The 26,829-nt window shown below is 38.6% G+C and overlaps 2 protein-coding genes across 12 annotated transcripts in view; one reads left to right on the plus strand and one right to left on the minus strand.

The window, feature by feature from the left end:
* Nucleotides 1-18,835, plus strand: part of WDR41 (WD repeat domain 41) — a 41,120-nt gene extending 22,285 nt beyond the window's left edge. For 3 of the 7 annotated variants that reach the window (XM_036914130.2, XM_036914128.2, XM_057494133.1), the window contains 8 exons: nt 60-171; nt 2,710-2,772; nt 5,528-5,638; nt 10,088-10,272; nt 12,689-12,810; nt 13,599-13,687; nt 14,606-14,739; nt 15,348-16,144. In XM_036914130.2, the coding sequence (XP_036770025.1) occupies nt 60-171; nt 2,710-2,772; nt 5,528-5,638; nt 10,088-10,272; nt 12,689-12,810; nt 13,599-13,687; nt 14,606-14,739; nt 15,348-15,500 (969 nt within the window). In that variant the 3' untranslated portion in view covers nt 15,501-16,144. Of the gene's footprint in view, nt 1-59; nt 172-2,709; nt 2,773-5,527; nt 5,639-10,087; nt 10,273-12,688; nt 12,811-13,598; nt 13,688-14,605; nt 14,740-15,347; nt 16,145-16,260 lie in introns of those variants that run through there. The other 4 variants (XR_008994417.1, XR_005030616.2, XR_005030617.2 and 1 more) reach the window with 4 other exon arrangements.
* Nucleotides 18,836-19,364: 529 nt separating this feature from the next.
* PDE8B (phosphodiesterase 8B) overlaps nt 19,365-26,829 on the minus strand; it is a 265,564-nt gene continuing 258,099 nt past the window's right edge. For all 5 annotated transcript variants that reach the window (XM_036914124.2, XM_036914122.2, XM_036914127.2 and 2 more), the window contains 5 exons: nt 26,273-26,490; nt 24,887-25,007; nt 22,844-23,011; nt 20,598-20,727; nt 19,365-20,125 (listed from right to left, as the gene is read on the minus strand). In XM_036914124.2, coding sequence (XP_036770019.1) covers nt 20,016-20,125; nt 20,598-20,727; nt 22,844-23,011; nt 24,887-25,007; nt 26,273-26,490 — 747 coding nt within the window. In that variant the 3' untranslated portion in view covers nt 19,365-20,015. The remainder of the gene's footprint in view (nt 20,126-20,597; nt 20,728-22,843; nt 23,012-24,886; nt 25,008-26,272; nt 26,491-26,829) is intronic.

Consider the following 26,829-nt stretch of genomic DNA (forward strand, 5'->3'; position numbering starts at 1 on the left):
ACCACCAATGAATGCTTGAACTTCTAAACTGATATATACATTTCACATGAATTTTGCAGTGTTTAACTGTTCTTCAGAGACTAGATGTTTGGCTGTCTGGTGGAAATGACCTGTGTGTGTGGAACCAAAAATTAGATCTCCTGTGTAAGACTCATCACCTTTCTGATACAGGTAAACATATTAAGGCAATTGTGAATCATAATTGACGGACTGTAAAAGACGTAATCTTCAAAGAGACTTTCCATGAATACAAAGGACAATGTAGGTGATTTTTCTTTTCAATTCTGAATATAACATGTAACCATATTTCTCCAATTCAGGTTAAGGGTTGTGTAAAATATATTTCCATCCCAACTGGGAAGGAGAAGACCTCCCTCTGGCTTCCCCTTTCCTTCTAACAGAATTTCTCAAAAACGGTCAAGAAAAACCTTCTCATATATGCTCTTGGGCCATGTTCCTAAACTGAGTTTGATGAGGACATTGATACCTGGAAGCAGACCTTTATGACTTACAATAGCATTTTCTTCTTTATTTGTGGGGTTGTTGGATGTAAATAGAGTTCTAAGGATGACCTCATTTTACAATTGGTTTTACTGTAAGAAGTTCATTTTGAGACTTACAAAATTGTACTCAGAGTTCTGTTGACATGTATTTTTTTGTTTTAACATGAAGGAAATCAGTTTTGACTTACATTGATAACAAGGATCTTAAAAAAAAACCTATTCAGAGGAAAAGTATTTAAATATAAATAAGTAAATTTAAATGATAATAACCTTGAAGTCAAGTGTTAAACTGTTGACTTTTTGTTTTTAAAATAATCAAGTGAATCCATGGATATCCTGGGAAGAATATTATTAAGCATATTGTTGATGTCTTAAAGGTGGTGAGAGATCTGTGAATTGAATTCATAATTCATAATTGAAACTAGCTTATCTTCCACATAGATATTAAACAATATCAGAAAAATAATGTATCTTAGCAAAACTAAATCCATATCTTACTAGGATTTATAGTTTAACCTCTCAATTCAATATTTGATCACTAATAATATTTGAATCTAGAGTATACTTTCATATTTACTAATACCATGAGTTATATCTATTTACATACACATTTTCCTCTCTGTTTCTCACACCAACCTGTGGTTATCTGTGAATTTTATTCCATGAATTATTAGTGATATGTGAAATATTGAAATCAGGGTTAAAAAGAACCTTTTGTATATTAATGGAATTAACTACCTATTATTGCAATATCCCTTTCTTCTGCAGGTTATCTGTGAATACTGTACATTAAGTAGTCACAGTGTTGCCCAGTTTATCAGTGTCAAGAGGTATCAGACACCTTTGAAGGAATCTACGGGAAAGTTTTGACTGACATAGGCCATAGGTTACCTTTGATGAGTGATTTTGTGATTTGTTTTCCGAATTCCAGGATACCAGGTAGCAGTGCTCTTAGACCCTTATCTCATGAAGCTCCTTTCATTTCATAAGCCTTGCTTGATTTATGAGCTAGCAGGACTTTTAGGGGCAGTTTTTTTGTATTTGGAAATAAGCAAAGATAATCTTAGTATGATGCAGTGGAAAGAGCCTCCTAGAAGACAGGATATCCATGCCCTTTCCAGTAGTATGTTCTGTGATTCTGTATATTAAGTTGCTTCTGGATTACTGAGTTTCTAGTATTCTCACTTCACAAATAACTTGATAAACATTTTTTTAACAAGCTGTTTTCTGCATCTAGAATTCTCCTCTTGGTACCCTTGGCCCTGCTCTTCTATCTCCTCTATTTTATCTGAACCACTATTACTTCCCATTCTCCACCACCACTATCATATCTTCCTCCTTGAATGTGGGAAAATACAAAATATACTGTTAAGACAACTCTGTGAGGAGAAAAGATTTGAACCAGAAATACTCTCCAAATCACAAGCATGCTAGTCTTTTGGTAGGTGGGAAGAAAATTAGTATTTTCCAAATTTGCACATATTTTATAAATTACATGTATGTGTGTGTATATATATATATATTTCAATATTTTTTTCAAAAAAGATTTTTGCCAATACATGTGGTGGTTATGAATCTAATATATCAATTCTGTAATTCTTGCTGACAAAAATAATAATTGTAATATATCTTAGCAAGCTGTGGTTACCCTAAAATCATTTCCTGATTCAGCTATAAAAAGATAACCCAGTACTCTATGCTTGCATAAATAAGTAAAATGTGGTGGGATTTTGAATCTGATAATCCAATAATACAGGAATTTTGTGAATGTATTAATTGATTATAAACATGCTATTTGAAGGCCACTTTCTTAGCTTTTGACTTATTTACTGCCAGAGAGCCCTCCCAGGCTTCTTAAATTTACATTGAGGAAGACACCAATTTTACATTCATTTGAGCTAGTCATCTTGTAAATGAGTAATAGGGTAATAATGATTTTCTTAGGGGATCCCTGTCGAGTAGGTTCACCACAGTAGTAAAAATGTTCAAAGAGTAACAATAATGTCTTCCAAAGGTCTCACATACTTTTCACAAAATTATTTTCCATGTGTAAGCAAGCAAGGAAGTGTGATACAGCAAATTGTATGTACTTTATAGTTGCCACTTCTTTTATGGGAAACAACTGACATAAAACTGAGAATGTTTTTTGTTTTTGATGTAATCCATGAAGAAAACGATTTGGCCTTTGTTTTCTATATTTTTCAAGGGATCAGTGCTTTGATTGAAATACCTAAGAACTGTGTTGTGGCAGCAGTCAGCAAAGAACTAAGTGAGTATGAATGGGGCCTGTATTCTTGGGGGTAGATTTATGCCATTTCCCTCAGTAGTGGGATAGCAGAAAGAGGAAGTGCAAGAGAAATTTTGTAAATGTATTAGTTTATTATGAACATGCTATTTGATAGTCCCCTTCTTAGCTATGGACTGCTGGCTAACCCATTTACTGCCAGGAAGCCCTCAGTCAAGAAAGCTGTTTGTGCTCACTGCCTTATGAATGGAATTCAGGTGCTGAGAAGTGACAGAGTAAGCATGCTTCTTAAAATCTTTTTTTAAAAGAATTTTTCTAATGTAGCCCAGAGGGCATTTGGTATTGCTGTGTTACTTTTTCCAGAGACTAGTCATAAGATTTGCTGTGACAGTCCGTTGGCAATTTGCAAATGCCAGTGAGACGAGCTATTTGTTTGCCATTTACTAACTGCTATCTGCAGGCTCCACCTGTTAGCAGCCAGGTTTCTCTTTCTTCAACTGACCTTTCCATGTATAATCACGTCTGAGAAGTAATTTTCTAGACCCTGTGCTTATCCTTTCTTTTTGTAAAGTATTAAAGATATTATAATTTTTTTTTTCTTTTTCCTTCTTTGCAGAAATTCAGTTTTCCCATGTTCTCCATCAGGCTGAAAAGATGTGTATCTTTCTCCTCTTGTAGCTGACCAATCACTTTGCATTTTTCTCGTTTTACTCTTACTCAGAGGTTCTCAGACTTTAGTGTGCATCATAATGACCTAAAGGGCTTGTTAAAAACAAGATTACTGGGCCTTGCCCCAGAGTTTCTAATTCAGTAGGTCTGGAATGGGGCCTGAGCTTCTGCATTTCTATCAGGCTCCCAGGTAGTGCTGAAATTGCTGTTCTGGGGACCATACTTTGAGTACTGCTCCCCTAAATATTTTGATCCACTTCTTTCTAGCTCACTACTGTTGCTCTGTCTAGGCTCTCCTCTCCTCTCTTGCTGCTCTGTTGTAGTCTCCTAATTTACCTTCCTTCTTTACTTCAGTGCTTCTCAGATGCCTTCTCCTCTTCTAGTTTAGGGCTTTTCAGATATATTCTCCAGTAGATGCTAGAGAGATCTATTGAAAATGCAGGCCATTCCCCTACTTAAAAGCTTCAGTGACTTCCTGTTGCCTTCAGCAGTTGTTTCTCTACTTAAATTTCTGACTAGTACACTAGTTTAAATTTTTGGAGATCAGTATTAGAGTTCCCAAATTTTTGTTGTGCTTAAAAAAAACACTGAGAAGCAAAAAACCAAACTTTCTTTGGATAACTATAGTTTGAAGGTGAATAGCTGTCAGGATTAAATAACCTTGCTGAAAGTTTATCATTTGGTAAAATACCATCCAGAAAAAGAAATGTGGTGTGACCTATTTTCCAAGAAAGAGAGAAACCACTTCAAAGTTATTAGTCAACCACATCAAAGGTATATGACCTCTGAGACCTTCCCACTTCTCAGATATTAGTCATCTTAATCTGTGAGCATCCCCGCACTTGATGCAGTGGCTTCTGACAGCACCAAATACACTGATGGTAAGCTAGCTTGGAAGTCTCACTCCCACTGAAGACTGTGAGTATTTCAGGGCAGTGACTAGATCTTATTCACATTTGATATCTAAGTTCCTGGAACATAGTAGGTGTTTAGTAGATGTCTGTTGAAAGAATCACTCCAATTGATTTGATGTTGGGTTTTCTGTATTGATTACAGTTAGAGCATATGCTAGTTTAAATAAAACTATTTGTTAAAGTCAGATAATGAGTAAAGCACTGCTTTGAACATCTGTAGTCAAAAGAACTGTATGGCACACACAATCGATAACAGCATATACCTAGGTATTAAGAAAAGTTAAGAAAAACTAAAAGCAGATGCTGAAATCTTCACTGAGTTTAAGTTAAATGTGAATTTGTAGTTTATTTTGTAGTAATGCTCACTGGCCTGGGAACATGAGCAGAGAAAACTGATGGTGTAGATGATTTAGGAATGTGGGCCAGTCAGTGGCAAAGGAGAGAGTGAGGCAGGCTAGTTGGACATAGCCCTAGAGAGCATGGGCCTTCAAGGTTGGTAGTGGGTTTAGAAGAGTTTTGTTTTTTTTTTTGCTATCATTAATGCACAATTACGTGAGCAACATTATGGTTACTAGACTCCCCCCATTATCAAGTCCCCACCACATACCCCATTACAGTCACTGTCCATCAGCCTAGTAAGATACTATAGAGTCACTACTTGTCTTCTCCGTGTTGTACAGTCCCCCATCTGTGCCCCCCCCCACATTATGTCTACTAGTAGTAATGCCCCTTTTTCCCCCCTTATCCCTCCTGTCCCACCCATCCTCCCCAGTCCCTTTCCCTTTGGTAACTGTTAGTCCATTCTTGGGTTCTGTGAGTCTGCTGCTGTTTTGTTCCTTCAGTTTTTCTTTGCTCTTATGCTCCACAAATGAGTGAAATCATTTGATACTTGTCTTTCTCTGCCTGGCTTATTTCACCGAGCATAATACCCTCTAGCTCCATCCGTGTTGTAGAAGAGTTTTAATAAAGGAACAGAGTTCTAAGGACACACTCATTGGGATTTTAGTATATCTTTACAAATATCTCAAGCATTTGGAAAAAAATATTTTAAAGTAGTATGAATAAGTTTTTCATTGAAGATGGAATTTTTAATATGTTAAGTGCTTCTCACTTAATGATACGCTGGCTTTTTGAGCAGAGATAGAATTTCATCTTCTTTGACCATTTTAATAAATTATATCTATCTTTTCATTTAGTAATTTTCAAGTTGATAGCACCCACAGAAGGAGCACTAGAATGGGATATTCTAGAAGTTAAACGTCTCCTTGATCACCAGGATAATATTCTTTCATTGGTTAATGTCAATGGTAAGCTCCCTGTATACTTGTTTCTTTTTAAAATTTTGTACTTGTTACCATAACCTGTTCTGAATTTAAGTCATTGTGTCTGTTCTGGGACTCTAGAATTACCATCATTAAAAGAATGCTTTAGATTAGTACGGATTGGCACTCTCTTATACTCTGAGGTTTAAGCCAGTGGAATGGAAGTTTCATAGATTAGGTAGGTCTAAGATTTAGGCAAGAAGAAGAATGGAGTGGGGCAGAGAAAAGAGGTGATTGCAGAAGAGCATAATCTCTGGTGTCCTGTGGTGGCTATGTGGTGATTGTCTTAGGCTGTATGTACTAACTTGGTAGATTTCAGCATTTTTAGCAAATGATTCCGGTTGGTTCCTCTTTTGTTGACCACACAGTACAATATATATAGCAAGTTATGCACTTATAGTAGAATGAGCAGGATTCAAGCCAGTTGTAATTGAAGACTTTCAGAGAATAACAAGGAAGTCAAATCAAAGTCTGCAGAAAATGGGGTGTATCTGTCCTTCCTCATAGTTGTGCATTTTGACATCCTATGTGGCTTCATAATTATTTTAATGAGTATCCCTTATGAGCCGAATCTGACATCAGATCCAGGAGAAGATCACAAACCACAAATCCTGGGATTTAGCTAGTTCACTGTCAAATGAAGTAGCACCTTATATTATCATGGCTCTGCCGGAGGATCTTTGTTCCAAGGTCAGATGAGAGGAGGACCAGTGGCTTCAGTTTAATAGTCTGGAGGAGACTATAAAAAGGTCCTGTAAGGATGCCATGAATATGATGTAGTGGGAGGACTGTAGTGCATTTCCTGACCTGAGACCTGGGTTGGCTCTTTTTTAACAATACTTGTATAAACATGAGGCAAAGGGAAAGAGGGGCGCAGACAGCATCAAGTGGAGTCTCCATTTATATGCCATTCAACCACATTTTCAGATACATCCGTGAGAATGCCCTCCCGACCCAGCTCTAAAATTCTTCTCCCTAAAAGCCATCTTGTTGTATGGTCCATCTGAAAGTCTTCCTGAGGACTAGCCTGTCTGGAGATAGAGTAACAATGCTGGGAGCACCCCTTTATTTTTCTCTGTGGGCTTTCTTTCCTCTTGCCACGGGTGGCAGCCCAGAAGGCAAGTTATTTGGGAGACCCTCTGACACTGAGCCTTGGTCTCCCAAGTGCAGGAGCTGCTGAGAAAAGCGCAGTGGTGTTCTGGCCCGTTACACTCGTCACGCGGCATTGTCCTGATTGCATGTGAAGTATAGGTACCATTGGCCCAGCATCGTTCTTTAATGAAGGCGATGGGATGTGACTGAGGTAGCCTTAACTAGGGCACTTTTGCTCTGTGTTGTACAGAGAAGCTTGTAATAGTTGAACCAAGAAAACTTTTTCAAGTATTTCTTTGCCAACTTCATAAGGAAAGGAAAATGGAAAACTAAAGCAAAAAAAAGCATTAATGAAAATTACAGAAAGCCCCTAATACTTTCTACTTTGTAAATTCCACAACTGTAAAGTTACTCTGCAGATAACAAATAAGCCAGAAGTATATGTAGGAATCATTATGGACAAGACTGGTGAAATTTGAAAATGATATTATGACAGTCTAATCCTGTCCACAGGCATGTCTGCTATGCTGCAGATTTTGGTGATCCTGAAATGGTGTTGTACAGTTCCCAGCCCACTCTCAGCCCTGCTTCGTTGTCCCCACCAATTACTAGTGAAGGATGTGGCCAGTTACTGGGTTTGTACCTCACAGGGGGAGTGTGTTTTCAGTGAGGTGGCTATAGGGCAACCTTAGAATGGTACAACACAACTCTCACGAATGTGGATAATGAATACCAGGTTTGCCATAGAGAACTGAATGGATGGGTAGAAGGTTTTGTACCTTGTATGACATACAAGATAACCTTGCTTATCTCTTCTGGCAAAAGGCCCTGGGTGCTTCTTTGTTTTATTCCTTTTTTTGTTTTGTGCTGACAGCATGGTTTGGTAATCACAAAGTATTAGTACTTGTGAGGGATGGGTAGACAGATGCCAGGTGACATTTTCATACAAAGTGACTTTTGAGTCTTACCTAGAATGAAAATCCATCCACATATTGAGGTGGTTGGTGTGAAACATTTTGAATGGCCTGTTTGGGAATATAAATAATTCACACAGTGATAAACTGCACTGACTCGGGCGAATGCTGTTATTATGTTTTTAGTGAAAAATCCCAAGTGAGCACAAATGCTTTGTTTGTGTTGCACAGATGAGCCATAGGCACTCGTAGTAGTCAGTCCCAGCAGCAGCTGTGTGGTCAGTAGGCTGTTAACTCTGCTGTGATTGGGACTTGGAGCATGGGAGGATCTTCACCCCTCGACTTCTCTGGGTCTTTTGTAGTTTGAGTGAAATTGGAAAGAGAAGGGAAAGTGATGGAAAAGAAGGTCACGGAAAGATTAGTACTGCCTTAACTTTCCCACTATTAAAACTAAGAAGCCTGTTTCTCTCAAGAGATGAGAAATGAACTTATTTCTTCAAAGAGCAAATTCTATAGAGTGTGTTAATAAACTACAGAAATTGGACTTGGGACCAACACAAAATGTTCATGTGTATGACTGCTGGCAATTCTTTATTTCTAACAGATTGTTCATCTAGTTATTGGAGATTTCTGTCCTGTTGGTTTATTTGATAAATGAAATGATTGAATAATTACTCAGCTTTGCATTTCTAAATTACAAGCAACTGGATGTTTTAGTACTATTAGTATAGAAAATACCAGGGGCTCAAAGGTAACTTTGATGTCTTTTTAAAATGGCTACATGTCTATTATTTAATTTGATTTTTACACATCCTCATTTAATGCATGAGAAATCCAAAGGGAGGAAACTTAAATGACTTTCTGAAGAGACCACATGGCTGGTAAGAGGCAAAGCCAAAAATTAGAACTTGGGTTTCTGGACTCACAGTGCATTATTCTTACCCTAAATATGTAAGAATTAAAATAGGTTTTATTTCTTTAAAATGATTTTTAGTCTCAGCAGTTGTACATTTTCTATTAAATATAGAATATGTAAAGTGTCTTAGTTGGCCCCCTAATTTAGTTTTCTTTAAAGGTTTTAAAAACTTGTTATTATACAAGTAATACGTAGTCATCGTAGAGAAATGAGAAAAATCTAAAAATTAAAGTTAAAATTGCCCCATCATGTAATACTACGCACTGGTTCATATCTTTCTAGGCGTAAAATTTACTCATGTTTAGGTCAGAGTAATGTGTGTATATGTATACATAAGGTTTGCTGTTTTATAACAGTATGTCATGAATATATTTTCATATCAATATAAATACACTTCTACAACTTAATTTTCAAAAACAGCATTACTGTTTCATTTTGTGGATGTCTTATGTATTCAATCCCCAATTGGGTGTTTAGATTATCTTCAGATTTATAATATTTGTGTAACAACCTTGTTATATACCTCTTTTACATACTTTCCTCAGGATAAATTCCTAGAAGTGGGATTGTTGCATCAGTGAGTTTACATTTTTTTTAAGCTTTTGATACGTATTAACAAATCTGAAAGGATGGTACCATTGTATGCTGGGACATTACTAGTGCATGAGCAGGCTGATTCCCTATGCTTTTGCCAGCATTGGGTATGCTGTTTTACCATCTTTCCCAGTTTGCATATCAATAAGTAGTGTCTTAGTGATTTTAGATTTCTTAATTATTAGTGGAGCTGAACATCTTTTCACATGTTAACTCACCATTTATATTTCTTGTTTAGCCTGTTTTTGTCCTTTGCCCATTTTTTCTGCCAGAGTATTTATCTTATTCTTAGGGATTTCCAAAAACTTGTGTGTCAAGTATAATAAACCCATTTTGACATCTAAGTTTAAAATTTTTCCCAGCTTTTCATCATTTAAATGTATGATTTTTTATTTTGCCAGGCAGCTATTTACTCAGATCTCTTTCCTCCCACCCTGCCTCCTTTAGAGCCTTTTAGTATTCAGTAGTCACCAAAAAGTATCTACATTAATTTTCTTCAATCTTTTAAGTACTTTTAATGTTTTAATGTATTTTAAACTTACTTTGTATATGTGAAATAGCAGAAAAAATATATATATTGGTCTCTGCCCCCAGTTCCTGGCACAGAACTCCTAAAACTCTTTTAGTTTCCTAAGTAGGACAGGAGTACCTTTTGGTCTAATAGTTCCTGACACAGAGCTTCTAAATCCCTTGGCATTCTCTGAGTGTTAGGAGTGTCTTTTGTTCTAATGAGGCCACTCTTTCTTGGGGGGCTCCTGGTTGCGGCTGGTCACCAGAAACACCAAGCCACGATGAGATTGTGGTGTTTAGAGCATAAAATTGTGGTTTTATAGAGCATTACTGGTAGGTAGTCCATTTGTTTTCACCATTAGCCTAGGTAAAATAATCTCTAATGAGACATTTATGACCTCTGCTTAGATTTGAGTTTTGTAAGTGGCTCCCATGTTGGAGAGCTGATCATCTGGGATATCCTGGACTGGACTGTGCAGGCCTGTGAACACAACTTCTGGGACCCATCTCCACAGCTGGACACCCAGCAAGAAATAAAACTCTGTCAAAAACCAAATGACATTTCTATTCATCATTTCACATGGGATGAAGAGGTAAAAAAATTCAAGAAAATACAAATACTTGACTTTTTAAATAAACTCAGTGTCTGTTTTTTTTAATTTAATGTCCTGATGGATATAGAAAGGTATCATTCCCCTTGTTCAAGCGTGTTTTAAAATGTACTTACGTTTTTCAAAGATTGCACTGTCTTTCATTAAAAAAGCATTTTAATCTTAGCTCCTATTCTTGAGGTAAGGAAGTGATTACATGGCCACAGGTTTAAAAGCTGCATTGAAATTTTGTGTTGGATTAAATAATCTCCTAGGATTTGAGTAGTGCTTTAAATGGTTTCAAGAAATACGTTGGGAAAGAATCCTTTTGAAGATTCAGGTACATTTCCTAGAGAGATAAAGGAAATTAAACATTTAAAGAATGTTTTTCTTTTGGTCACTAACATCCTGGGGGCAGGATGGTCACATGAGGATCACTGATGTCAATCCTGTAGGCCTTGGCTGTGTTGCTCTTGAAGTGCTTGGCATCTTTTTTGGATTACTGAATCTTGGCTCTGATCTCAACGTCTTTTCTTTTAGCTTCAGGGGCTCAGGAATTGTGTTTAAAGGGGAGTTAACTTTTCAAAATGTAATCACTAAAAATGTTTAAGAGCTGAAACCTTGGAGGAGAAGCGTTGAGGGATGCTTGTATCTCACTTTATTTTATGCCTTAATATAGTTGAAATGTTCTAATTGTATACGTGCTATTTTTATTTTAAAATTTCAATAATAGTGTTCTGGATGGAGAATGTAGGACCCATTTTTTGTTTTCTTTGCACCTCTCTTTAAAAAACAAAACAGAATAGGATAAGAATTGGATAAAGAACACTAATATACCCAAAGACTGTTTCTTTGTACCCCAACTTTATTTTTTAAAAATTAAGCATATGTGATAAAAATAGGTACTCAGAAAAGATGGAAATTGGATTTCTCAGTTACAGCCTATATATACACTTTAATTTCATACCTTTTCCTCACTTTTGTAAAAATTAATATTTAAAAAGTTTTTTTCATTTTGTGTTCTTTTTAATCTCAGAAATTTTGATTCATGCTTATGAATTGCTAATTTTCCTTCTTTTATAGGCATTTGTTCTTTTACAGGGGGGCCGTTAGTTATTGATGACAGGTGATTGATAATGTAACTCTGTTGAGTAAATGCTGCCCCATAAGCTCATTATTATAATTCTGTAGTGGTGTTTATAATTTTCTTTGTGACCTTTGATAAATCACTTAAACTCTGCACAGATTTCCTGCTCTGTAGTACTAGTTTCCAGGGCTTCTTTGAATTGAATGCTACCCATAGAGCTCTAGACTTAAGCAATTTAGCCAGCTGTTTTCATTAATGCCCCTGGCACTGGTGCTCAGCTTGCTTTGCTAAATGGCAGAGTACCAATCCTGAGGGTTGAGGGAGTCATTCCAGATTTAGACTCACGTATGCCTTGGGGGCATGCTTTGGTCCAGATACCATAGATCTGAATTGGATTGATAGTGTTTAAGACCACATGAGAAGAGCTCTTTGGTGAAAACAAAGAGGCCTTTTGGGGGTTTTTGAAGGCTCTGCATCACTGGGGTATCTGTGGAGTAACCATGAATGATTGTAAGACAGGAAACCAGGTGATACAGTATGAGGAAAGAGCAATGGACTGGAGTAACATGACTTTGATTCTAATATTGTTTCTAAGTATTAATTTTTTACATGACTTTGATTTTCTTAAAATTTTTACTTGCTCATATGGAAAATGGCAATAATACTTGCTTTTTTCCTATTTTAATGAGATGTTGTGAGGCTGAAGTAAGATAAATTTGGTGAAAGTGCTTCCCAAAGCTTAAAGTAGTTTGAGCAGAAATGTGTTTCTAATACTACTTTCAGAAAAATGTTTTTGTGACACCTTCAGAGGATCTCAAGATGATATTGCCACGTACAGCACATATTTTTTTGTATCTTTTATACAAAAGATCTCTTGATTGCTTAATATGTGGAGCAGGTAATTTTGCTCATATTTTCCAAGCAGAAGAAGCTGGATAATTTTCCCACAGGTTATAGTGTTACATGAATGAAAACCTAGGTTGTACCTCAGCAGCTTCCACTGTAGGGCCAGTCTGCCAGCCATAGCTCCTTTCTCCACCTGTCATTTTTCAGTGAGGAAGAAAGTGATGCTAAGGGGTATAACATACAGAGCTTTCTCTGTACTAGTAGTTGCATCCTTCTACCTTCTAAATGCTCTGAGCTTTCCTTTGTGCTTTCATATTTTTGGATTTTAGAGGGCAGGACTATAATTTGGGCTAAAGCTAGGAATAGGGGAGGTAACAATGGCTTTCAGATGTCACACCAGAACTGGAAATCTGTTATACCAGTTAGTGGTAAGTACTAATTATATGCCCATTTTTGACCAGCTCCCTGTCCCCCCACCCCCTGCAGAATGTATTTGCTGCAGTTGGAAGGGGTTTATATGTGTATAACCTTCAGATGAAGTGTGTGATTGCCTGCCAGAAAACTGCACATGACTCCAGTGTCCTGCACGTTGCCAGGCTTCCAAACAGGTACAAGTTCCCATCTGTTCTGCAACAGATGAAAGAAATTCATAGTTCTCAGGGCCACTGATGTAATTTCTCAAGTGGTGAAGTTTCCTGGCTCTGTGGCTTGACCTACTGGGTTCTTTTGGAAATGGGGAGTATTCCATGGCTGTCTATCACAGAAGAGTTTGTGACAGTATGTTACTAATTTTATAAGAAGCAGGGTTCAAATGCATTACAGTGAATTACCTTTTTACATAAATGCCAAATTTTAAAGTATCTCTTAGAATAAAAAAGACTATGGAACACATTAGTATGTGCTAATTTTTCCTTTCATATTTTTTTGTTGCTTTTGTTTGTTACTGGCCAGCATCAGATGGTAGTCTCCATGTTGGCTAAGACTACTAAGTGAGGACTTTCTTCTCGGGGTATATTTGGCTGCTGAATTTCTGGGGATAAAATTATACGAAGTGAATAGTATTTTCTGTGCAGGCTTCTTTGAGTGAGAGGCACCCTGAGAAGAGAGAGAGAGAGGAAGGAAGGGGACTGCCCGGGATATTGTGAAATGTAATTCATTTTCCTGAATGCATTTTAAAAAACGGAGGTGATAGATTTAAGACATTTGAGCTGACCTAACAGTACAATGTGCACCTTTTACTTGGCATTGTAAAGCTATGTTCAATTGTGATTTTTCTCAGCTCCCGCTAGGAGCTGAATAAAAGCAGTTAAAAGCCCTACTGATTTCTCTCACTACAGACTTAACATTGACCCTCCTTGGTGCTCTGTTTTTATACCACTGATTTCTGTTCTGACAGGCAGTTAATCTCATGCTCAGAAGATGGCAGTGTACGCATTTGGGAATTACGAGAAAAACAACAGCTTGCTGCTGAACCTGTACCAACAGGTGTGTGTCTTTTCTCAAAAAGGTAGTCTTTTTCCTCATATGAAAGGCAGTTCGTGTGTAACCACAAGAATAATATACAGTGTGCTCCAGATAAGCCTAAGATGTTTATATGCAGCATATGGTAATTGGGATCTAAGATGCACACTTTAATGCATAACTGGCTGTTCATTTCAATTCAAGTAGGATTTTATTATTTAGAGGGGAGACTGTTATTTCCCAGTAATCTGACCAAATGGCCTAATGAAGTAATTAAACATTTATATTGTACATAATTCTGCCTGATGCACCAACTATGTGCCATCAGATGTCAAGGTAAAGTGTTCTTCCAGCCTTGAAGCATAATCACTATCACTGAACTCAGTTTATGGGAAAACACACTTTTGTGTTTATATTGTATCTCATAAACTCTTGACTTTCAGGTGTTCAGTTTGAAAAATAAAATCCTGGTTAGTTAGCAGCCTTTGCTTAAGAAATCAGATATGGGTACCTCTGGGGTTTCTTCTGGTTATCTAGTCATAGGCTATTGTTTTTGGACACACATGTTGCTTTTGTCTGCCTTTTGTTGATATATCTGAGTTGGACTTTTTTTTGTTGAGACTGCCATTCAGACCTTTTGTTTTGTTTTTCTCCTCTTTCATTCCCAGTACCTGTCTTTTTTATCATGTTAATATACCTTCACCAGTGGATGAGTAGGGGCAACAAAAAAGAAATGAGTTAACAAAGTTGGTTAGCTAAGAAAGATGAAAAAAGAAGTAGCATATTAAAAACCCAAGCATAGTGTCTGGTGCCATTCCATCAGCCTTTGACTGAAATAAGTACCAAACACCTTGGCATTTAAATTTTCTGTTTTTCTGATCTTATCCTATATAAGTAAAGAGCACAGAAATGGAAATGACTAAAATGATTGTATTTTTCTAGGTTTTTTTAACATGTGGGGGTTTGGAAGAGTGAATAAACAAGCTAGCCAACCTGTTAAAAAACAACAAGAAAATGCCACTTCGTGTTCTCTAGAGCTTATTGGAGATTTGATTGGACACTCATCATCTGTGGAGGTAGTGTTTCTTATCGACATATAAATGTCCAGGGAATTTCCAGCTTTTGTATCTCACTGCTCTTCATTCGGTTGGTCTCTCGAAGACTTACACTTTCTCTCTCTTCTGTAGGTTTTTGCTGGATGTAAACAGTGGTCTAGAATAGGTTATATAGCATGTGGAATTAGGATCTCCCTTTAACTGAGATACATTGGAGAATTTGGAGTTCACATGTATTTTATTGGTAGCCATTGTGCTTTAGTAATTAGGCAAGTATAAATGATTAAGGAATGCAGGTCTGGCAGGACTTCTGACAACAGTCTTAAAACCAATACTTAAATTAGATTATGGTAAAATTCATAAGATAATTTGGAATTCATGTACTTCACAACAATAGCTATTGTAGTTCTGAAATTAAGCACTACTAAAAGTATTTAATTAAAATCCAAATAATTGGTCTTTTATATTTTTTAGTATTTGTGTTAACACTTAAAATTTTTCATGAGAAATGATATTGTTACATTCAGATACAAAGAAGTCTCCAATGTACATATCTTATAAGCACATAAGCTATTTTAGAATTAGCCTCTTGAAATTCCTATAATCAGTAGTTTTAAATTTCTTTGCAGATGTTTCTATACTTTGAAGATCATGGACTAGTGACATGCTCTGCTGATCATCTTATTATTTTGTGGAAAAATGGAGAACGAGAATCTGGATTGCGTAGTTTAAAATTATTTCAGAAATTAGAGGAGAATGGTGACTTATATCTTACTGTCTAGCATAAGGAAATTGAATATGTGTGCATGAACTTTGAACATCAACTATGTGGTAATACTCTGAAAACTATTAACATATTGCTCACTTAAGTTTGTAGTGTATTTTTTTTTCTTGTCACTCCATAAAATTCCAATTGTTTGAATTCTTTTTTGCACATCTACAAACCAGCAACAAATTGCTTTTTTGGCATTAGTACATCCACCAAAGAAGATACCAGAAATTCAGTTTTTTTTAAGTTCTTTCATTTAGCCTTTTTGGATTTTGAAATATGTGAGTCCATAAAATTTTTTAACTATACCCATTCATTCTTTTAAAAATTTATTTAAGGAACCAAATATACATGATACTCATGGAAAATATTTGGGGAGAAAAATGAAAAACCCACTGAAGAATGGGTAGGATATAGCACATCTTGAATTTAGACCTTGAAAACTGACCCTTCCTTCCCTGGAGCAATGAAGATTGCATAATAACCGCACTCTGTGCTGTTGTTAAAGTGGTGAGTGCTGTGTTTTAAGCATAATTTGAACCTGGGTGGAGGCGGAAATAGAACTTCTGATGAAGCCACAACTTTGCTGTTATCTCTGCCTTCTATTCTTCGGTTTTCTTCAGCGTCTGTTTGATTAAAGATATATTTATCACAAGGGTTCTTTCCTGTTCTTTGGTAATTAGTTATCCTTGTTCTATAGAGCAAACTTGAGTTTCTCACTGTTTAACTTTTTAAAAAAAATCCCTACCTTACAAGGATGTCTTTTCTACCAGTGTGAATTGGCCTCAACAGCTATTGGCACTGGACCAGCATCTGCCCCCTATTTGCCAGGAATGAGAGCTAGAATTGTAAGGAGTTAACAGTGTTTCCAGAGTCAGAGCCTGCAGCCCAGAGTGCCTGATGCATCTCACCATGGACTGTACTATGAACTGCTTGAGAACAGGCTTCATGTACATAGTTTCTTGCAGTAACCACTGAGATTTAAGCATCTTCATCACCCCAGGGCCTTAGAGCACTCTTCCTCCCTTTTGGAACTTGAGAATAAAATTAAGTGTTCCACACATTAGTAAATGGGTGGGTCTGATTGTGGAGTTAATTCTTTAAACTGCTGATGAAAGACTCCTGTTAATGTAAGTGCAAGGTGGCTGATATGTCACAGTCCTGATCCTTCTCAGAAAACATTTCATGCCAATTTAGTTGGTCATCATTCACCTGCTTAATGGATTCTTTATAAATTGTTTTTTCTAGTTTACCTTTGACAGGTGCTTCCACAACTAACTCCAAAGACTGGTAGAGCTAAGGTCAGCTATACCAGAACAATGTTATATGTGTGGCATGGAGGCCAGTCAGGTAAAGCCCCTGCAGTTGGTTTGCTCGGTGATGATAATGGGAATAGAACTCTGTTAAAACTAGTCAAAGAGGACAGGAATGAGAGAGAGAGGCTTATGACTACCACTTGAGGAACACCAGATAATGTTCAGGCATTTCGGTTTTAATTCACAATGAAAACAGTTTCCTGAAGAAATATGTTAAAAAAAGTTGCTACTTCCATTATAGAACAGAGTGATATGAATAGGAACATTAACACTACCTTTAGCCTACAAATCATTATCATGGCATCTCGGACTCCCACAGGCAGCCGTCTCAGGTTTCCTCCTGCAGTTGGGGGTTGCCCTTCAAGCCAGGCAGACATGCACTCTGGTCTGAGTGCCTTAGCTTTACTCATCACTTTAGTTAAGTATCTCATTTTCAGACTTTCCTCAATAAATGGACTTTCCCGTTACTAGTTAGCTTTTTTCTTTGGAAATTCTGAATTTGGTCATGAGTTTGCAAAGTTGTTTTCTTGAATTGTGTAGCTGCTTTATTTCCTAATATGTTCTGGTTAGTGTTTTGTGATAGTGGTACAAATTACAGGTGAGTTTTGGGAGCACACAGTACCCTAAGAAACTATGTCTAGAAGGAAGCCTCCAACCCATTCACCAGACTTGATGGTTTTTGCTTTCATGAATGCCTTGGGGTCAGACCTGGTTAGCTACTCAGTACTTATATATGTACTGCTGCTAAAAGTTGAACTTTAAGACAACATATATGCATTTTTTTTCCATTTCCTAGCTTAACTTTCAGTGTTGTTTGCAACACCAAAGGTTGCAAACTGTGTAGTGTGCTTCATCATTTTAAAATACCCTTATTACCTCAATCTTCAGCTTTATTCATAGAATGAAGTGCCTAAACTTCAGGGGCATTGCATCATCCCTTCCATTTATCTTTCAGTAGGTTCCGATTGAACTGATGAGATTTCTTTATTGCCCATAAGACTAACCCATCCTGACTCTGAAGGCAAGCAAATTTTAAAATCTTAAAGAATGACTTAAATTTTAGGGTCATTCTGGTCCAGGTAACTATTTTGTGACTTTCTTCTTCTGGTTAAATGATAATTTGACTTCCCTTTGTATCGGATAATGTTGCATTTTTCAAAATTAATATGGCTCCCCTCGCATACAGTGTTTTAGTAAACAACTCAATATGAGGAAATTATAATAGTTTGTACCCATCTGCTACACATACCATTCGAAGGGCTGTATTTCTAATAAACTGACTACTTGAAAAAATGTAGTTAGCAATTCAGTATATTAAAGAGCAGAATTATGCTAAAGCTTTAGTACCTGGCAGTCTTAAAGCATTTAACATTTAAGTTAATATGAAATTAATTTGAAATTATAGGGAGTAAGCTGTAACAATCATATGGAAGATGTCAGATATCTGATAAATGCTACTTACCAAATGGAACTGCAAGTGAGATGATGGTCAGGAAAAAGATTATCCTTGCCTCAAACAAGCTTTGTAGCCTAGGCAAATTATTTATCTCCTTAAAATGGTATTTTGACATCCTGAATTTAATGTAGTCTGAAAACAAAGTGTGTGGCTCATGAAATAAACGACACTGAAGCAAAAATTTGAAATTACAAAAAATTTAGGCCAAAGAGGTAAATAAAAACAGCTGTTGAGAATGAAAAATGGCTGTAGGAATTTAGTTACAAGTACTTCACAAAGCATTTTCACCACATTTACATACGGCAGCATTACATACACAGCTAGCTCCTGTCCTGACCAAATGCGTTCTCTAACAAAAATAACTTAAATTTCTTCGCGTGGAATCGTCATATATATATTTTCATTTTTTGTTACAAAACATAGAAAAAAACATTGGCACATTACATAATGATAAGTCATTCTGTTCCTCCCATGTACATGTTCTGCATTCCAGTTTTCACTTGAAAAAGTAACTACTGATTCAGTCTCTGCTTGCACCTCTGAAAAATGCAGCATGGAATACAGAGAATTTGAAAGGATTTGAAAGAAAAACAAAGATTAATATAATACATAGAGAAGGGTGGCTGATAAAGGAAAATCTCAAGTCTGACTTTATACAGATCACAGTTGTGAAAGAGCTGTATAAAAATATGCACTTGTGCTTTAGAAGCTTTTAGCATACAGTGAATAGCTTAAAATAGTATTTACTGCTTCCCCATATACTTATGTTCTGATATATTTACATAGCTTGCAATCTTTTTTTTATATCATTAAAGCGAAATGGCATGATCTCAAATATAGATAGGTTAAAAACATCTGAACCTTGAAACTTCCCGTCCCTCCCCAAACATGGATGGATGGATGGTACATTGTATGACATACTCCACGGACTAATCCCCAGGAAATTTAGATTGCATTAATAAAAATTTTAAACAGCAAGTGTATATAAATTTTTTTAAAAAAATAGCCTGTCCAAGGGCATTCAGATTTAATGGCTTTTATATAATACTCACTTACAGTGCCTCATGACTGCCTCTGTAAACCAGAAAGAAGGAAAGATCATGGATTTCCCCACCAAACAAGATGTCACTCCCTCCCCCAATCATGGATGGCTCTCTGTTAAGAATCCCTTTTACAGGAAAGAGGGCGGTAGAGGCTGCTGCTGCCAGTCTAGAGAAGGCACTCACTGGGCCAAGGCTGTGTTCTAACTTGGGTGTCACACCATCAATCAGAAGAGCCACCACGGAGGCTGTGAAGCTCTTGTTTAACAATAATTTGGTCCCAGTTGTTTTGCTCATTTTATATAGTTTTTTCCTTAGATAATTTTATGAGTCCTACACACCAATGCTCTTGAAGAAAACAGTCACCAATGATGGTGACGTTTATGGTAAGAGATGAGCCCAGAGACACCAGTCTTTGTTGCTGGTGTCCTGCTGTAGTGAATCGGTTCTGTGGTTTGAGGTGGACACACAGGGTGACAGCAGGGCAAAGAATTTTTCCATGGATTTGTTCTGTCACTGATTGTTCAAAAGAACTTATTTTTCTTCATGGAACATAACTTCTTAAAAATGGAATTTGGGGACTTCAAGGACAAATATTAAACATTAGCTCCTTAACCTATATCTGTCCTTTTCATTATTAAGGAAAGCCTCTTGCTTACACTACTGTGGTTCACAGTGCACTCTGTAGATCAAGAGGTCCCTTCTCTGCCTTGGCTTTAGCTGTCAGATGGAAGCCTCAGGCTTTTGCACTTTAGGTCATCTAATGTCTTCCAGTGTTTGTAGTTATCGGCCAGATGGTGCATCAGGGCTGGCAGATGTGCAAAGGCTGCAAGAACATAAAAGAATCAAAAGAAGCCTGTTCTGTTAGATCCCAGGAGCATTTACAAGGCTAGGGCTCTGTGATCATTAAGCACTAGTTTCTGAAATACAAACAGGTCCTTTTAATTAAAAACTGAAAAGCCGTTTATCAGTAATATCAAAAGAATCTGTGATTCCAAGTAGTCTTAATATAGTTGTGTTCTTTCTAGAGTTTTCCCCAATGATAGAATAAACCTGCTGTCAGCTTTGGAACCATGTCCTTTGAAGAGGTGAAGACTTGTTTATCTAGTTACCAAATATCCATTGAGTTGCATACATAAGGTTCAGTTCTGGGGATGCACAGAGTGCACATGCACCCCACCATACCTGGCCACGAACAAGGGGTGCTGACCCGCACGCCTTCAGGCCCAGCCTGTGTCATTACAGGTAATCATCATAAGGTCTAACAAAATATTCTGTGTGGGTTATAACTATCTTACCATCCCAAGCATCGAACATGTCTGTTATGAAGTAGTCAATGAAGGAGATTTGGGATTTGGGGATGCTACAGGTATTCCGGTCAAACACTGGCATCACCACAGGTAGCCCCTGTCTCTTCTCTTCATCAGTCTGTGGGAAATAATAAAACACGCAGGGCTGTAGGGCACAAGAGGAGCTACCATAGTAGCATGCAGTTTCTCAGAACAGCCCTGTGCAAATGGATCGTCATCCAATTGTATATATGAAGCAACATGTCAGCCAGGTCCTGAGGCTAAGTCAACATTAACCTGATGAGCTGCAGTGACCACATTCAGGTCTTCTGACTCTCAAGTACTGCAGCCCTTGTGGTAGCATCGATCTCAGGGTTCATAACCCCTTTTCTGAAATCATTTTTGGAAGGTCAAAACTATTTTCAAAGTTATGCTAATAATACTAATTGACATTCACACTGAGGGTGCAGAAGCTACAGTGAGTAAAACTGCTGATGCCTTAGCATGAATCAGGTAACTGGTACCAAACTGTACCAATAGTCATTGTATTACTCACTGTCACATACTTTCAGTTTAAAAAGAAAGCCAGTTTCACTTAAGAATGTCCTCAATGAAGCAATAAGTTATTAATCTTATTAAAGTTTAACCATTGTGTATATGTCTTTTTAACGTTCTGTGTGACACACTGGGTGTACACATAAAACCCTGTGCTGCACGCCAACATGACAGTGGGCCTGAGGAAAAGCTCTTACACCATCAAGCTTAACTAGCCTCATGTTTCACAGAACCCTGCAGACCATGCAAACTATTGTTCAGCTCTGGATACTGGCCATGCAGCTCTCTATATGTGTCTGTAAATCTAAGTATTTTGCACATTAAAGTATACATTTATACACATCAGGCCACAACTCGCTGAACTGAACACTAAGATCCACATTTCCTGGTGTTGTGTTGAGCTAGAGGCCAGCTGATCAGAGACCTCCTTTGTACATCTCATTGACTTAATGAACAACACTACATTGCTTTTTGGGGAAAGGACACCTGAAGAGAACTTAAAAGAACTGAAAAGTGGTTCTTCTCTCATTCCCCAGACTTAAACTTGGAGAGTAACTAGGGGTGGGATTTCAAGTGTTCTCTGGGGTCTTGGGAGGTCCATTAATGGCCTCCTACCAGCTTTGGGGTCAGCTTGCTCATTTCAGGTCAATCAGGCAGCCTTAAAATACCCACTTCTGTTCAAGGAGTAGTTTAGAGTTCTTTTCTCCCTCGCCTCCCTTCTTTCTGCAAGCTCAGAACTGCCTGTCCTTATTTTATTCAGTTTAGGGGTTCTCTTCCCAGCCTTGAAAGCTACAGTTAACTTACTGAGTCCTTGGTGGGCCAGTCCCCCTACCAGCCCTTCTGGACATCATCAGCTATTCTTTATCCTGCCTCAGTGGCAAATTCCAACCATAGCCTCCCTCCCCCCTCCCCCCACATGCATTTCTTGTAGATATTTTTATGTTTGCCTTTCTGTCACACATACATGTATCAGTCCTTAAAGCCTCTCTTCTGGAAGTAGTCCTCTTTCAAAAGGCATCTGCAGTCTACTGCTTTCTGGATTTTTCTCCTTAAACTCCTCTTCATATTGCTGAAGTGAACTATATATTGCTGCCCTCTTACATAAAAATTCTATATTCTCTCCTTACCACTTTTGCTCATAATGCTTTATTCTCTCAGGAAGTCCTTTCCTATACCTTTCTAAATCCTTCAACAATGACAGAAACCATCTCTAAAACATTTCCACAAGGCCCTTCTTTAATCTAGGAAAAAAACCTTTCTGAACGCTGACAGCACGGGACATATACTTCCTCAGGAGAGAGTTTCAGGGTTTGCCAGTGTGAGGCCCTCTCTGAACCTACAGCTCTTTCCTCCTACTGTATGAGCCCCATGGACAGGGATGGGCCATCCTCATGTCTATGTTTCCACAGTGCACCACGGAAGTGATAACCTAGTGAGTGAGTGGATGATCTCCCAGTTTTTGTGGAAGTACAGGGTCTAACAATTTGAGGAGGAAAAGATACTTCCACAGGCTCAATTCCCCAGACCCTAGAGTCTAGTTAGTGACCAGCCACATCAGTCAGTCTCTTGAGGGAACCAGAAGTCTATTGCAGGAAAGGGTGAGCCATTTACTAATTTGATCAAGTTACTCAGCTGGAGAATCCCTAGAGTTCTATGACCTGGGGCCATTCCCTGGAGAGAATTGGAGTTTCTCTATATACCTGTGCAAAATACTCCTCAGAGATCCTCCCAGCCCACTCGATGCACAGGTCCAGGGGCCGGCACGGGTTGGCCACATCAGCACACTTAATCATCATGCGCTTGATCAGGATTTGGTTTTCAGGAAAATTCTTCCCAATAGGGTTGCATTCACAGTCACTGCCCTCAATCTGGAAAACAGATTGTCAGGTTAGGGTTGGTTCAAGGTGATGGTGAAATCCACAAGGACTAACTGATCAGCACTGAATTGTGATCACCCAGGCACACTTAGGTATGATTGGGATTCAGGTTTTCCCATCCTTAGATATATTTTTGTTAAAAACAACCACCCATCTCAATCAAAATAACATTTTTAAAAGGTCAAAGTCCCTATCAGCACCCATCCCCCTCACTCCCATACTGTTCCCCAAAGGTAACTGCTATAAGCAGTTTTTTGTTTGTTTTTAGTAATTTGGTATGTAATATTAAAGAAGGAAAGCTTTTCTCCCAGTTTTATCAGGACATAGGTAAAAGCAGAATTTAAAAAAAATACATTAAAGATAGAGGAATAACACACATGTGATCCTTCAATTATTTCTTCACTTATTTCTACTTAAACTTGCCAGCTCCCTCCCTCTCTTCTATGACCTGGCCCACCCCTACCTCACCCACCTCCTCCTCCTTTATTTCTTTCTCTTCAGGCATCTGTCTCCTTGTTCTTCCCTGGCTGCTCTTCTAACTGAGGTCAGGACAGTGAGCCATGTAAGCGTTGGGGTAATTAGGAGCAGAAAGTGGGCCAGGGCAGGAGCCAGGTATGTTAAGCCATGTATAAAGAAACTGGTCATACACTAGTAAACCTAGTAATACATGTCAGGGGTCCTCAGCGGAGTGGCCAGGTGTGTGAGTAGGCTTATGGAAATATAGCAACTGCACAGAACCTGGAAGACTGCTATTCTATACCTTCAAAGACCCCATCAAATTGTGTTTATTAACTCTCCAGGGCTCTGCCACACTGAAAGACTACATGACATTTAAGGGTTGTTTGAGATTGTACCTATTTATTAAACCATCAATGGACAGAATTATGTTCTGAAGGTAGTTTTGATTACTTAACATATTGGGAAGATACTGCTGGCTGTACATACTGTGGTAAATGATAAATCTCAACACAGAGTTGGGAACTTACTTGTCTAGGGGAACTTCCCAATTCTACATTCTGTAATTCTGCATAATTTTTCCCTAAATCCCTAGATCTTTGCTTCCATAAATCCTATGTGTAAGGAGAGGGCCCTGGCATTAGGCCGTGGAATTCTTGGGGGATGGAGCAGAGCACGGAGAGGGGACATTGTCCCTCCATCCAGGCTTGTCACATGATGGGTCAGTCCTACATAGATAATCTCCTTACTGATCATCAAGTTACTTTCAAGACAACCATCATCCATCCATCCTTGTATGCTGCTTCTCAACAGGAATGAACAAAAAGCTCTTCTAATTTATAGAGCAATGAACAGCTTCACGGTTTCAGAGGGCAGTTGATTGCATTTTAAACAATAGAGATGTGCACCTCTGTTTATATTCCTCAAACTGGAATTTGTAGAGACCTCAAGGCAGGATCAAGGTATTTTGGTAAGTTTTAAAGAGGAAAAACAACTTTCGCTTTTGTGTTTAGTCACTGCCAATTTGACTATAGTTTTTACTGATACACTTTTAACAAGAATCACCAGGAATGTAGTTCTTTAAGGCATCCAATTCTGAGGTATCTCAAGAGCTTAAAGAACAGAGAATTAGAAAGCTTTGGATCCCATTTATGCCAGTCCCTGCTGCCTGCAGGCTCCCGTCGTACTCTCTAGGACGTCTCCTTTCGTCACTAGGGCTTTATCTTAAGGCCTTTCAGGGAGCTCAGAGTTACTGGATACTGTCAATTGATTCTCTTCCCCAAGGGAAGTAAGAGGCCAGTACTTTTCAGCCCTTCTTTACCAACTCCAAGCAAATAGCCACCTGGAGGCCAGAGTAGGTTCTAATGGTAATATGCTCTTAATGTATCATACTACATGGGAAACGCTTACCTCAGCTGCCATTGGCTTATTGATGCTGTTCACAAATTTATTCACATGTTCAAAGTGTTTTGTCATCTCTGTTGCCAAAACCATGTCAATAATAGCCTGGCGCAGTGTTCGATAATGGTTCCTAAAATAAGAGGGTGACAGAAGGTTTTGTTCACATGATGTCCTGATATAAAATTGTTCTCTGACCGCTTCACCACACTTCCCACAATCTGGGAGGAAGCTGGGGGTGGGGGAGGTGTGCAGTGCACAGAGTTAAGAAATTAGTTCAGAAAAAATGTTTATATCAATCTTCCCAATAAGCCAGGGCTTGTTAACACTATTCCATTTTCCCCAATGATAGCTGACCCTTCCTCACATTATTTATGAGTATAAGGAAAAAAAGTAGCTGTCACATGGTGGGTATTTATTTTATAAGGTGATTCCCTTCTGCCTTCCCTGGGCAAGCTCCGGACAGCAAGGTGGAAAGAAGCAAATTCCCCCCTTACAGAGTGGACACCGCCTCCTGCTGGGCTGTCCCGCTGCGGTCAGTGCAGTGCTTCTTACCACAGGGAGCTGTCATTATTCCTTTCAATGACAGCATTGGAAGAATGTTTTTCCAATAAGTAATTTTCTAAATTACAATTAGATACAAGTTGTAATGGATGGAGCAAAAACCCTGCCCAAGATTGCTGTCCAGTTCCCTTCATCTTTTTCTAACTTAAAGAGTCCGAGTAGGGAACAGAATAGAATTGGCTATTGAAATGAGTTCTTTCTGTGAAAGTTTCAAAAACAAGTCAGAGATGGAATAACTGGCCTCCATATTTTCTCGGATTTCTGGAGCCCACACTGACAGGTTCATGCTGACAAGCGGTCCTTGGGGCCCAGGGTGCTCTGTGCTCCTGCGCTCACAGCCGCTCGAGCATCAGGACAGTACGGCAGCTGAGGGGGCCTGCCCCACCCTGTGGGCTCTGGTAGCTCTGCTGGGACTGGAGCACAACACTGTCCCATGAGGTAGTATTTTAAATGACCAAAAATTGAGCTGGGGAAAGACAGGAAAGGATACATTTTCTTTGAGGTACACAAAAGACAGGATGCTCTCCTGGGAGGGTAAGAAAAGATCTGCTATACTTATGAGGAATACAATCAATATTTATAGGGTGCTCTCTAGAGTGTAAAACATTTTCATGAACTCATTAAACACCAGATGAGATTCAAAAAGATGAAAGCGATCTGAAAGTATAATTATGTTTCTAAGGGCAGAGTTACTATTTTACTGTCTGGCCCACGGTACTATTCTTACTCCCCCTCCCATAAGCAGCAGCAGCTAAGTACTTGGAGAAGTTGGGGAAAACAGTGTTCCCCACTTAGATTCACAAACCTGAGGAGAGGCGCCCGAGCATAACGAACCTGTCGATGTTCCTGAAAATGTTGCATTTGCTGTCCTTGACCGTGAGCTGGAAGGCCAGGGCTGTGTGGTGGCTCTCCAGGACAGCGGTGTCATTGTAGAGCACGGCGAGCTCACTGCCAGCATTGCACAGGAAAGAGTTGGTCCTTCCTGGGTGATCCACGTCATGGACAGTGGCAGCGATCAGGGCTGCCACCTCATCCAGCTGGCCGAGGCTTCCCTGGGGTCAGGGGGCAAGGCTGAGCATTACCCAGTGGGTGTGGGACACTGCCATTCATCCCTGACTCAGGAGCGGACAGACCAGGGCTGCGGGGCTATCAGAATGTTCTCTTAGCCCACTGAGCCTCCTCTGACTTCCTAGAAAGTTGAAAGGCTGCCTAGGACACATCACCTTGCTGTGCTGTGGATTATCTGGAGGGAAACAGAAATCTGAGCTGCAGTTAAAATGGTTACCTAAATTATTTTCCTAGGGTCCACTCATCCCATTTGTTTTGCAGGAAGAAACAAAACAGGCCTTTTCAAATGCCTGCTGTGTAGCATTGCCATGACTTTTCCATGA

The sequence above is a fragment of the Manis pentadactyla genome, chromosome 2 (assembly GCF_030020395.1).
Source record: "Manis pentadactyla isolate mManPen7 chromosome 2, mManPen7.hap1, whole genome shotgun sequence".
Classification (NCBI taxonomy): domain Eukaryota; kingdom Metazoa; phylum Chordata; class Mammalia; order Pholidota; family Manidae; genus Manis; species Manis pentadactyla.